Raw genomic sequence first — 14664 nt, 5'->3', positions numbered from 1 at the left:
CAATTGATCAAAAAAACAAAACAAAACAACAACAGCAAACCAGCCTTGCCTAACCTCACCCTTACAAAGCTCTACAGTCAGAATGTGGTCATTAAGAACAGTGTCCCAGCTCTTCTCTGGGTCGAAAGCGGCTGACCCTGAGTGCAATGCTTAGCCTCGCATCCTGAGCATAACATTTCAGCTTTTTATGGTAGCCAACCATGCTTGGGGAGACTGTCCTGCTTCAATGGCTGTAAAGGCCTAAATGATCATGGCTGCATTACGCTGTTGTGAGACTCTAATCTTGCATATACACCACAGGCAAACCAAGGAGACCAACACCCAAAGGCCTGCTAATGCTCCCATGCCCGCCCATTCCTTCAGATGATTGACTCCATATTTGGCTAAGGCTGAGGATCTGGCTTGCTTCCGTGTATGTGGACCTATCTGCATTGCCCACAAGGCACGCTGGGGTTGGCTACCCAGAGGCTATTTAAGCTGTGGGCTGGCTTTCCCCAGGGTCAGAAGATTGTTCAAGGTTCCTGAATATACTGCATTGAGAAGAACAAAAAAAAAAAAAAAGATAAGAAAGAAGGAGAGGAGGACCTCCCCTATCAGTGGACTTGGGGAGAGGCATGCATGCAGAAAAGGGGGGAGGGTGGGACCGGGAGGGGAGGAGGGAGGGGCTTATGGGGGGGATACAAAAGGAATAAAGTGTAATTAATAAAAGTTAAATAAAAAATTAAAAAAAAAAGAACAGTGTCCCAACTTGAAGATCAGCAGTCACTATCAGCAATACAATTATACTAACAAGTTTTTGCCTATTCCAGGCAACTAGCAAATCCAGATTTTATCCAGATTTTATAACTCTGCAGTTCATAATTTCTTCATTTCTCAGAGTGATAAGCAACACAGGCCATAGGTTGATGCCCTTGTACTTCCAAAGAAAGCACTTAATGATCTATGTGTTTTCTTGAAAAGAATTTTTAGCCAACAATTTCTTACAAATGGGTATAATTAGAAAATGAATGAGAATATACTAGCACATGAAATTATGAATACAGCATACTACCAGAAACGAAACAATAAAAAGATAAATATTAAATAAATACCAAAGATAACAGATAACAGAAGCATGTTATTAACTTTGTGTTAAGTGTCTTACACTCTCCCCAAACTTTTCTTGATTTTCAAATAGTTTCACAAAATTTAGAATTTCACAAAAACCACTGATGGACTCCCACTATTTCACTGCCACAAAATGAAAATCAGAACTAAAATAACATTAATCTTTTTACTACCTTGACTCCAATATCATAATTAACTACTACTTACAGATCATTTTGTTTTAATGCCTACTTCTTTGACACCCCAACATAGCTCTTACTTCATTGCAATTAACAAACAAAACAAAATAATAAACATAAAACTAAGACCATGGCTGTCTGCACAGGAGGAGGAAGACCAGAAGCACCTGGAAAAATGCACAGACCACTGGGCACCACAACCCAGCCCTACATCTGGTTTATGCTACCCAGAGAGTTATTTTACCTTCCTTATATAGCAACCACTAGCCAAACATTCAGTCTTGTAAATTATCCCCATGGAAGAACAGTTTTGCGTACTGTCATTTTTCTATGACATCAGCAGAAAACAGGCTGCTTCAACAATGAATGAATAAGTATATAAAAATTTTTAGTTGTTAAGCCATAATAAATTCAATAGAAGATAACAGATGGCATTGGGCAGAGAAATGTAATAGTAGAAGCAGAAAATGTGCATTGCATATCTGTGGCACCTGTGAGTCCTTGGAAAGGCCTTGACTCAATCTGTCAAGGGAGGAAAGTAGAAATCCTTCTCCTCTTAAAAAAAAAAAAAATGTAATCACAAATTAGCTAAACTCTCCTTTGTATAAGAAATCAACATTTTTGATAAACATTTATCCATGTACGGCCTCAGGATGGTCTCTCCTTTACCAAAAGCTTGCACAGACTGAAGAAAAACAGTGTCACTGTAGACTACATGCAACACCTCAACCTACTCTAAACCACCTAAGCGCTACCAAATAGAACTGCTCACTTCCTATAGTCAGGACACGCTAGTCAGTGTTGGAACATGGTCCTTGAATGAAACTGTGTGAGGAGATTTCTGAGAACACATGAGAAACTCCAAGCAAACAAAACATGAGTCTGGGAACCTGTGTTCCTCCAAAACATGGGTTCTTGTTGAAATGTGCTTTCCATGCCTCTCCCGGATGTAGTAAACAGCAGTGAGGTTTGCTTCAGATTATCTATCATCTTACTTTTGGTATTCAAAATTGTTTCCCAGTACAGGTATTCCTTGTGATTATATATAGCCTAAACTCATGTGACCTTGCCTAACCCTCAGAATATAAACTGTCTGATGCTATTCATAAAGTTGACTATTGCATGAGATTTAGTACACCTCATTTTTAGGGTCCCCCTGATCCAAGTTCATGCTGCCAACTAGAGCAGCAATACCCGTAAAACCATCCACATTTTAAGTCAAACTCCTGGCTCCCCAAGTTGCAGCAATTCTCTAGGTTCCAGAAAAGTATACGCCTCTGTGCCTACATTGTTGTCCTATCAGTTACTAAAAAGTAAAATCTAACTTTATCTCTGGACTTCCCACAAAAAAGGAATGAACTACAGTGTATGCTAAAGACTATATGTTTGTTCAGGAGTAAAAAAAGTATTCTTTAGGACTATTCTTTAGGATCCAAAGCAGCAAACACGACCACATAATACAATGACTGGACATACAATGTCCAGTAAAAGTTCTTCCTCACAAAGCAGAGTTCAAACTGCCTTAATTGAACATATTCTCATCTTTCTGCATCTTAATGTGTGTCTCTAAGTGTCTCTTATTCCTATTGGCTAACTTTGATAGTGCTAGAAGGTGCTATGAACAGTACCAGAGGAAAAAGAAAGAATCATTAGTCTTATCCAGCTGTGTAGCTCCAACCTATAATTGCAGGTTAAGACCTGCAATAATGACCAGCCTGCCAAAAATACGCCCACTGTTCCAATAGTGGCATCAATGTCATGGGAGTAAGTAACCACTTTATGACTGGATTTAAAGTCCACTTCACAAGAGAGAAACAATCCTGACTCTATTATAGAGGCCAGAAACCTGTGGTTGGACAGCTTATAGACCCTACAGAAAAGCCAACTATTATTTTTTAAATGGACTTCTACTGACTTATCATTATATGCATAAGTTAGTACACTTCTCAACCCTCATCAAAGAAGCTTCTTCTTGAAGTAAATGATGATTAACAAAGACCCATAACTGGTCAAGGTTCAAAGTATATAAGACTGTGGATATGCATCCCTTCATGAGATATTTACATCATACCGCCTACTTCCAACGTTCAGAAATCATTTATGAAAATGGTGGTGGGAACGTTCTTAGAGCCAGAGATGGTGGATGACTACAACAAAACAGTGCTTTCTAGACACAGCAGAGCAATGGCACATATGAAGTTACAGGTTAAGACAGCATGCCCAAGAGCCACATGAACTCAAGTGAGATTAAAAAAAAAAGAAAAAGAAATTCCAGCATGGAGAAGGAAGTCCACCAGTCGCTGAGGAGCTATTAGCAACTGATAGCTGCTGGGATGAGAGTAAGTTGCCTTTAAGTATGTGGCCATGGTAGGTCAACCAAGCTGGAGTTGATAGTCCCAAACCCAAGATATATGGACAGCAAATATTGTACTCCATGAGATAGATAGATAGATAGATAGATAGATAGATAGATAGATAGATAGATAGAGATAGAGATATATATTTTATGTATGCATATATATATACTATGTGTATGCACATACATATATCTAACATAGGGTGTGTAAGGAATGGTGGTAGATTTAGGAGGACTTAGGGAAAGGAAGAAAATTATCAAAATGCATTGTATTAAATGCTCAAAGATTTAATAAAAATTTTTTTAAAAAAATTAAGAATTTGGAAGGTTGCTCCTTAAAGAATTCTGTCTTATAAAGTAGAAAGCCACAAACCTCCTTAGTTTTAATTATCTCCTTAGAAAGTACATTATCCTACAAACTTGGCTAGACTCTTAAATAGTATAATAACACACTAATATGTATAGCTAGCTGCTAACTTGTCAGAATAAAAATAACATATTTAAAGAAATTCTATTGGGTTTTAAACAGTGAATGATCTAAATTTTTCTAGAAAAAAATTATGATTATATATTTTAAATTTGTCTTATAGTTAACATAGAATAAAGAGTGACTAACGTTATCCTTGTCTTTTAGACAAAACAGACATGAAAATCCCAGTAAATTTCTTGTGGAAAAGCACAGCATTCACTTAACACACCATTCTTGCCAGCCCACAGAGGAAGAGGAACAGGCAGTCCTGAAGAGACCTGGTAGGCTAGGGTCAGATAGTTGGGAGAAGGACTTCCCCTACCAGTAGAGTAGGGGAGGGGCATAGGGAGGAGGGAAAGAAAGGTGGAACTGGAAAGAGATGAGGGAGGGGGCTACATCCAGGATAAAAAGTGAATAAATTGTAAAAAATAGTAATAATAAATAATAGATAGAAAGAGAGACAGAGATGCCACTCTTCCTTTTTCAAGTTCTTGCTATAAAATCAGGTCTGAAAAGTACCCTCAAAGTCTCTTAACAAGTTATATGAATCACCTTATTTTTGAAATATAACTGAATTCTACTGCCGTACAACTTGTATGCCCATCAGTCATCTGCAAGCGAAGCATCCTTGGCGCAGCCTGCGATTCCTCATTATCTTTTGGTGCAGCAACATTGCGGACTTTCTGAATTTGTAAAACACATGGACCTTCAAGCTGTCAAACACAAGAGAACAAAAGTCATTTCTTACTCACTGCTGTATTTCCAATTACACAATTTCCATCCTCTTTAATAGTTTTTTATTATGATTTATAAAGATAGCTTCAAAAGTCAAGTCTGAAATTATTTTGTTAATTCATAGAGGTAAAATTTCAAGAACCCTGCCGAAGAACAATTCTTCAAATGCACTTTCAGATAGTTACAAGGCCTGAAAGCATTAAGAAAGCAGCTGTGTTTTTACTAAAAGGTGTATTAGGTCACTCCGTGTAGCTGGAATGATTCACATGAACCCTGCTTCTTCCCCTTTCAAATGAACAGGCTTTCAGGAAACAGACAACTTGACATTAGCTTAAAGCACATCAACTTACAGCAGTAGTTCAAAAGAATGCTTCCTATTCACACATCAACTTCCAGGCCCCCTAGAAGGTGTAAAGAATACAATGCTCAAAGGAGATACTGAGACTCATAGCCAAACTTTGGGCAGAGTGCAGGAAACCTTATGGAAGAAGCAAGAGATAGAAAGAACCTGGAGTGAACAAGAGCTCCACAAGGAGAACAACACAGCCCAAAAACCTGGGCCCGGGGGGTTTTGCAGAGACCAATACTCCAGCCAAGGGCTATACATGGAGAGGACCTTGACCCGCCTGCTCAGAGGAAGCCCATAGACTACCACTAGTGGGTTCCCTAGGAAAGGAGGCCAGCTCTTTGATCACCTCCCCCTGGGAGGTGCAGCCTTGCCAGGACACAGAGGAAGATGATGCAGACCTGACCTGACAGGCTAGGGGTGGATAGAAGGGGAGGAGGTCCTCCAGATCAGTGGATTGGGAAGGGGCATAGGAGGAGAAGAGGGAGGATGGGTAGGACTAGTAGGAGATGAGGGAGGGGGGCTACAGTGTAGATACAAACTAAATAAATTGTAATAATAAATAAATACATACATACATACATACATACATACATACATAAATAAAGTGCTCACTTAATTTTAAAAAATGCTCCAAAGCATAAGACACATAAAATCCAAGGAGTATTTCTATAACTTCCTTTTAAAAATGATATTAAATCTGATGCTCTGTGACATGTGTTGACAGGGAGAAAAGAACTGTTCTCTCTTGCCAACTTTCAATCAAAGTACAAAATAAATCCATAAACTAACTAGATATAAATCTGAAAGTTTTATATAATAAAATGCTGTTAGCAAAACTGGCGAAAGACAGTTAAATTTGCTTGCATGGAGAAAACTAAATTTAATAGAAATGATAATTTTCACATAATAAAACAGACTTTTACATTAGCATAGTAAGCACAGAGTATTTTAAAATTAAAGTTTCTCAAGTAAATATTTTTGTACATAAATAATTAATACATATTTTCAGAAAAAAAAAATGAAAAAACAGTTGGCAAACATCTCTACTTCATATCCCAAGCAAGCAAGTCTCCCAAATGGAAATGTACTACCCATCATTCAGCTTTATCTAGTCTAAGCTTTCACTGAAGTTTTAGTTATGAAAAGAAAATACTGTTTCTGGGCAAGATGGTAGACTAGAGGGGGCTTCTGAGAGAGCCAGTAAAAGAAAGTTAAAATGGTGGAAAATGGGACTTAGTACAAGAAGAGGGAAGAAAAGCCTCAGAAATCCACAAAGGAAGTCACAGGATCCTGGAAAAGAGGAGAAGTAAAAGGGCAGTGCATTCAGAAGAAAGACAGGGCAACAGAAGTTCATTTCCTTGGCAGGAGGAGGAAACAGAAGCCACTTACAAAAGCAGCTCTGGAGCAGTGAGATGGCCCAGTGGTAAAGGTGCTTGCTGCCAAGCCTGAAGACCCGAGTTCAGTCCTGGGACCTACATGGTAGAAGCAGAGATCTGACTCCCAAAAGTTGTCTTCTGACTTCCACATATATACCGTGGTACATACATATTTTTTTCAAATTATTTTTAATGGTTTTATAAAGTTGTTAAATGTTTATAAAAATTTATTATATATAATAATAATAATAATGTAAACCAGTTCGTTTTGTTTCTCACTGGGTGGTACTAAAGACTGTGCCATCAAGGGCAGATTATTCAATATGAAGACTGCTCTCCAAAAATCTAGACCAGCCGTGCAGATTAATGTATGTGCAATTAGACAGAAACACACAACAATGAAACAGGAACAAACAACAGACTACGAAGATGACTCAAGAAATACAATGCTTACTCTGCAAGCATGAGAAGTTAGTGTGGGTGCCAAGCACCCTCATAAAAGCAAAGCTATGACTGTAACTCCATGTTGGGGGACAGCAATAGGCAAATTTGAGGGGTTCACTGGCAAGCCAGTCTAGCCAGTCTAGCCAGCTAGCCAGTCTGAACAAAACTGGGCTCCTAATTAAGTGGGAGACCTTGTTTCTTTATGCTTGTGTTTTCTATTGCTCTGAAAAAAAGAAAAAAATCTTAACAAGAGCACCTCAAGGGAGACAGAGTCTAATCCTACTTGAGATCAAAGGGTACAATCCATCATAGTGTGAAAATGAAGACAGCAGGAGCTTGAATCAGCTGCTTACATGACACCCACTGCTCAGAAGCAAGGAGGAATGAATGCTATGTGCTCAGCATGCTTTCTCTTATTCACGAATTTAGGATTCCAAACATCAACAGTGGGCAGGTCATCCTATCTCAACTGTCAAGATAACCCCCACAAACATGCCTAGAAGTCTGTGTCCCAGGCACTTCTAAATTCAGCCAAACTGGCAATCAATACTGACCATCATATCCTGTCTCAAACTCTACGATGGAGAGCAGTAGAGGAGGGTACCAATGTCCACCTGGGTTTCTACATAAAACAAGCAAGTGTGGCAACACAAACTGTTCAAACGATGAAATTCCTCAAACAGGTAAAATTAAGTTATGCACTCATGTATATAACTGTCAAAATTAAACCCCCCCAAAAAAAATCATGAATAAATGGGCTAATGAACTAAACAGACAGTTCTCAAGGGAGAATATACAAACAGCCAATCAATTCCTGAAAAATTCTTTAACATCATTAGACATCTGGGAAATAAAGAAACACAAATAACTAATAAATATTTTTAAAAGTTTTCAATAAATATTTTTTTATGTGTTCTGGAAGACTTAGTCACCAGGGAAAAGCAAATTAAAACTACTTTGAAAGTCTATCTCACCCTAGCTATTAGGATTAAATCAAGATTAGGAAAAATCAAGAGATCAACTATAACATGCTAGTGAGGAGACGGGGGAAAGGAACACAGTGCTGGTGGGAACCCACTGTGGAAATCAGTATGAAGGTTCCACAAAAGGCTGAACATAGACACTGCTTTTCCACTCAGGTGTATGTCCTATGTCAGCACAGCACAGGGATGCTTACACAGACCTGTGTAGCTGCCACCAGCCTATTCATTCACCAACAACGAAAAAAGTAAAGAAAATGCAGTACATAACACAATGGAATTTTATGTAGTTGTAAAGGAGGTAAAATCATGGTATTCATAGGAAAACAAACGCAACTGGAAATCATATTAAGCAAAGCAAACCAGACTCAGAAAGAAAAATATCACATTTTCACTCAAACACAGAACCTGAATTTAAAAGTACATGTGTGTGAGAGTGTGTGTATTCACATGTGCCTGGAGGTCATGAAAGTAGCCATCTCAGGCTAATTCACAAGAATTTATTCTGTGTGTTTCTTCCTAAGGCCAGGTTCAGTGGTTTCACTTTGTAGTTTAACAGAGACTTAATAAACTACAGAAAGTGGTAAACGCTATACACTGAGGCTCTTTACTCTCTTCATATGGGCAGTTTACCAGCATTTTATTGGTAGCATCACATCACATCCTATAAAGATGTCAACTGTCTTTGAGCTGATCTGCAGCTTCAGTAAAAATTCTAGCACACTTTAAGAGATTTAATAATTTGATTCTAAAATTTATTGGAAGAAAAAATAATAACCTAAGGAAAAATATTGTATTTTATAACCACAAGTTTAGAAAAAAATTGGTAATTTCAAGTGTCATAAAGGGACCTTTCAAATAGACCTGGTATATTATACTGAAAGCAATATAAATGACGCAACTTTTTGTAAAATAATTTGGCATCATTTTATAACCATGAACACTAGATTAACTCTATCATGCACTAATTCAGTTCCTGAGTTCATCTCTTATTATACGCTTGTTCTTGGAAATAGTGTATACTTTCAAAACTGATTAAAAAAATAATAATAAACTAAGTTGCCAACAAAGGAATTGATATATATTTACTGAAATTGCATATACAATCAAAATGTACTTAAAGTCAATGAACAAACTCAGAAATCACAGCAATTGTTTCTTGGTTTAGGAAGGGGTGGGGTGAGAACACCTGAGCAGAATCATCCAGGTATTCCAGTGCTTGCATCAGAAGACGCTTCAGCGGCACCCACTTCAATATTTAGCATCAAAACACACCTGTATGTACATACACCAATATTTTAAATAATTCATGTTTTAAAACAGATATATTGGTCAGTGAAATTTTGGAACTGACAAGCTAAATCTACAACCTACACTGTACAAATACACTCAAAGCCAAACCACAGAGCCAGTTTGACGCCAGAAGAGTTAGTAAAATCATTTCTAGAGGGAGAATAATGGAAAAGACACAATTAAAACTATTTGACAATTTCTCTTGCCAGTATCAACAACCAACTTGATACAACTACACTCTATGCCAAGAAGAGATGTGCTAGCAGCTGGTGTCCATGAGCACACTAGAACACGCTGGTTCCAGCACACAATAAGCACCCTGTTCTGTGCTTTGTGCTGATGATCTCATTGGCTCTGACACAGCCTAGCTCTGCTGCAACTCCTCCACCAGAAAGAAACTCAATCATCCTGCTTTTCTCCTGCTGCACCATGATCTTCTACACTAAGCAAAGCTGAAACAAGTGGAATGATGTGGCAGCACACCAAGGGAAAGATATGCTACTTGTTTTCTTTCTTCTCTCTCTAACTATCATAGAATAAAAAATTCCCCAAACTCAGAGAACTTAGATTCTAGTAATCACAAATATCAACTACATAAATCTTCCATGAATAATTAACAGTTAAAAAATTTGATTAGGCCCCATTTCCTATAATTCATATTATTTTAAAACAAAAATAACATTAAATATGATATATAGTTTTGTGTATATCTACTAAATATATACACATAAGCTATATACACATATACAATACACATATACATATTTTTAAATCTTGTAGCAGGAAGATGTGTGTACAGAGAATGTGTACTGTAAGGATTTTTTTCCAAAGATATATTATTTATGTGTATGTGTGTTTGTCTACATGCATGTGCACATATATGCAGAAGCTTGTGGATGTCAGAAGAAGGCATCAGATCTGGGGAGCTGGAATTACAAGTGGCTGTGAAATCACCTGACATGGATGCTAGAAACCAAACTTCATTCTCTGCAAAGACAGCAAGAAATACTAACTGCTGGGCCATTGCTCCAGCCTATGTACAATGTTCTCCAAGGTTTCAAATATGCTTCCACTATGGAGACCTGATCACTATTTCATAATTGAAAATCATATCTCTAAAAGTCAACAGTCTAGCAAAAGAGAGCAATGTTTCCTGCACCTAAGCTTAGGTGGCTCTCCCTGTTTTATGTACTTCTGACATAAATCTCTTTTTTTTTGGAGCTCTGTGTCTGTTTCATTTTGTACATATGCATACTCAAAACTGCTATAGGCAAGGAGAAGGCTTGGTGAGAAAGGCACTTGCCACAAAGCTTTGTGGAAGCATATTTCAAGTCCCAGGGCCCACATGGTGGAGGGAAAAAACCAACTCCTAACCACGAGGGTGTACGCGCACACACACTCTTCCTAAGTAAATGAATGAATACGGTAATTTTTTACCTGCTTAAATATAAACTATTTCTGGAGACTGTGGAGATGGCTCAGTAGTTAAGAGTACCGGCTGATCTTTCAGCAGACTCAGGTCAGACCCCACACAGTGGCTAACAACCAACAGCCATTTGTAAGCTCCATTTCGGAAGATGTAGCACCCTCTTCTGGCCTTTGTAATCCCCAGGCACACATGTGGTGCACAGACATACATGCAGGCAAAACAACACACACATAAGATAAATAATAAGCTAAATATTCCTAAACAGAAAGTACACCTATAATCCTAGCCCCTGGGAGGCTAAGGCCCAGAGGATCACAAAAGTGAGTACAGTCTGGATACACAGCAAGTTCCAAACTGTTCTGGTTTATAGAAAACCTCTCAAAAAGTAGTGAGAATAAAATTTTATTAAAAAATAATTTTTCCAGTGCTATACTATAACTTACTTAACACGCAACCAATATACCAGGAGGCAAAACAGGAGCCTTGCAGACTTTGTTGAATTCACCTGGGAATTACATACTACCTTAGGATCAGTCTCTATTCTCATGTAAATAAAACTAACAGCACAGAGAAAGAAATACTTTGCCAGAGGTCATCAGTGACTGTAATGCAAAGCAGAATGCAAACATGGAGTTGTCTCACCAAAGCAAGCTCATTTTCTACTGTGTATTCTACAACAAACATTAAAAGCAGATGAGACATACAGAGCAAAGAGAATATTATTCTTTAAAGACTATTGTACTCTAGAGCACAGAGACTAAAGGAGATGCTGCACTACAGTTAGAAACTCAGACTGAGCAGCAGTTTGCCACAGCTGAAGGACATTTGGTGCTTCAAATGGGCGCTGCAGCAACAAAACCTGAATTCACGGTGGTAATTTCTGCTTTTGTGTTTTCCAAAAGACTGTACAGATAAAAGAGACCAATCATTTAACATTAGTCAAAGGGGATTCTCAAACAAATCAAAAAGAGAACAAAATAAGGTTTTACTAAAAATAAACTCTAAATTTGATGTTCCAAAGATGGAGAAGGTAAAACCAAAAGTATCAGGGATTGAAAAAAACAATATTGGCAAAAACGTCTGGAATCCTGATCCTTTCATATTTTCAACTCTCTTACACATACAGGAAGCCTATTTAAGTGAAAATAATATTGATGGCAATGATAATAATACAAAGCAAATGTATATGGTGGTATACTTACTGTAAGATTGTAAAGTGCCTATCTGTTAGGAATTTTAGAGCCTTTAAAAATGTCTTGACTAGTTTCCCAAATTTGAGATTCCTGAACAACAAAGTCAACGGTTATATGTAAAAAGAATAACACAACAAACACCAGGCTCTTCGTGCTTTGAGTCATCACAGCAAACGGCCAAGGACAGGAGCCTTGTGGAGGCCGCAATCCAAGGTCACGCTCCCTGTGGGCACCCACAAGTCCCCAAGTCTCTGCCTTCACTGCTGCTGACAGAACTTACTTTTTAAAGCTTTGTTGTTATTGTGGTTGTTTTCGTTTTCAGAATTTATCTGTCTAATATACACTTAGAAAAATACAGATTGGAGCATTAACAATTTGCTTTACTAAACCTCAGTAAATAAAACACAAATTCCTAATTTTATTCATTTCTTGGAAAAAATACAAGTGCATGCTTAATTTTAATAAATAATTCAGCAAATAAAACACTAACAAACTACTATTTACCACAGACTAAATTAACAAAGTAGTAATCTAAAGACAACAGCTTTAGATTAAAGCCTGAATATTTTCCCTTTTTTTTTTTTTCCTTTAAAATATTCACCCTTCAAACGGAGAACTCTGCTGCTTCCTGCTGAATTTTAAGGCATGGCAGCCATCTTGTGGCTCAAGCTGGTATTGCTGGGGCTCTAAGCCAGTCACTTGAGCTTGCAAAAATGAAGCTTCACAATTTAAAAAGTCATATACAACTTAAAAAGAAATAACTCCAGAACCTGACTGCTGTGCAGCAATTTCTTCCAGGTTGCGACCTTCCAGCCTGGTGGGAGGCCCAGGAGACTTAGGGTAAACCACCTTCCAAGCCCTGCAGAGCTGATACCTAAAATTGATGAGGTCTGCTGGAGGGAGACCTTCCTGAGTTTTTACTGCTCCCAATGAGGAGCAGGGGTGCTTGGAGAAGATTCTCATACCTGCTGAGCCATCTGCAGGCTATGCAGAACATGCTTACTGGTATTGGCAACACCTCTCCAATACTCCTGTAAGTAACCCCAATAAACTCCCTGGCTCATCAAACTGGACAGCTGATGTGTTACTTAACTAGTTATTGGTTCCCTATCTGTAGTGAATAGACATCTGTGTCCCTTCTCTTCAGGAGAGTACCACAAAACATCTAACATGTTTCCTGTTAAGCTTCTTCAACAACCTCAAGTAACTGGACTGGACACAAATCGTTCAAACTAAGCTATATCTTACAATTACCATGCATACGTTTTTTAAACTGCTGTGAAGATAATAAAACGTTTAAATTAAACAGAGAAAAATATTAAATAATTATACTACATTTACATCATGACTATTTCCCATAGTCTCTACTTTATTTGTGCCTATCTGTCCCAAGGCTACAGAATATCTAAGAAACATAAACTCTGCCCTAAAAAAAACTCAGAAAAGAAGTTGTATGAGATATAACATAGTCTCTGTCTCTCTGTATCCTCTCTCTCCTTCCTTCCCTCCGCACCCCTGCCTCCAATATTTAGCAACTAAAGAGATAGAGAAAAAAAAACAAAAAACCACTATTGAAACGTGTAGCTTGGACTGGGAAGCGTGGAGGAAATCCTCTGTACACCTTCTCATCACCTGTCAAATCTCTGCTTAAAACCTATGAAGCCATGGTCAAACATTATCCGGAGTAAATAGAAATTTCAAAACAATGTTACAGAGACAATTAGAGGGGAAAGACCCTCTGGGAAAGTGCCATATTAATTACTAATTAATAAAGTTAATTCCACTTTTTGCAATTCTATATTGTCCCAAAATAATCAGTGATAATAACAACGACTAAAACTGGAGTTGAAAAATCCAGATGATAATGTCTTTCTGAAGGTTGAGACATCTCTAGATGAGACTACACCCAGAGTAGATAGGTAAAATGTCACATAACTACATGATCACCAATCTACGAGCTCTTCCTACTAGTCCTAATCCTGAAAACGGTGTTATCTTATTCTCACTAACAGTAACAGCGGCAGCACAAACTTTGGTCTTCCAGGAGATGAAATTCAGCCTTTTCTCATGGACCTGCACACACAATTACCCGTCTGTTAGCAGAGGCTCCAGGAATAACAGTGTGATGAGCCTCAGGCCTAGGGTCCAAAGAAGTTGGAGGACACTTAGGTGAGGCTTAAAAAAAAAAAAAAAAAAAAAAAAAAATCACACAAGGCAAATGGAGGAAGTTCCTACAAACATGATGGTTTCCACTCTTCCCTGGCTTCTAAATACGTGGGAAAATGTTCCCTAATCCTCAAGTGTCTTTCTCTGTCTCTCTGTGTCTCTCTGCATCTGTCTGTTTGTCTCTCTACTCTCTAAAATGGAACTATCACAGACAGGCTTGGAATTCAGTAGAATCAAGTCCAGTGAAGGGATTCAGGCCACCTAAGTCTGCTGTGTTTGGGAGTTAACCATGAAATCTAGCTCACTCTCTGTTTCTCTCTCGTTCTCATTTCTTCTCACCTCCCTTTTAAACCTTTCTTCCTTTCCTAATATAAAAAGGAAACTAGAGAATAGTACTTCCTTCTAAAAACCAACAATTACATTTCATGTGAAAAGCAATTAGTGAAAGGAAAATATAATCAATAAAAAACATAGAAAGAATGATCCAATTTATATTTCATTGTATATAAATTAGCATCATATTTAAGTATACTTCATATAATAATTGGCACAGCAAAGTAAAAGATAGGCATATTTGTAATTAAAATG

At 37.8% G+C, this 14664-nt stretch overlaps 1 protein-coding gene across 4 annotated transcripts in view; it reads right to left on the bottom strand.

The window, feature by feature from the left end:
* Positions 1-14664, bottom strand: part of Tdrd3 (tudor domain containing 3) — a 145259-nt gene that overhangs the window by 82298 nt on the left and 48297 nt on the right. For all 4 annotated transcript variants that reach the window (XR_009594281.1, XM_060391500.1, XM_060391499.1 and 1 more), the window contains exon 4: positions 4664-4824. Coding sequence is in view for 3 of the 4 variants with exons in the window: in XM_060391500.1 (XP_060247483.1) it covers positions 4664-4824 (161 nt within the window). In the remaining variant the exon portion in view is untranslated. The remainder of the gene's footprint in view (positions 1-4663; positions 4825-14664) is intronic.

The sequence above is a fragment of the Meriones unguiculatus genome, chromosome 9 (assembly GCF_030254825.1).
Source record: "Meriones unguiculatus strain TT.TT164.6M chromosome 9, Bangor_MerUng_6.1, whole genome shotgun sequence".
Classification (NCBI taxonomy): domain Eukaryota; kingdom Metazoa; phylum Chordata; class Mammalia; order Rodentia; family Muridae; genus Meriones; species Meriones unguiculatus.
The sequence above is the reverse complement of the archived record's forward strand: the minus strand, read 5'-3'. Positions and strand labels throughout refer to the sequence as shown.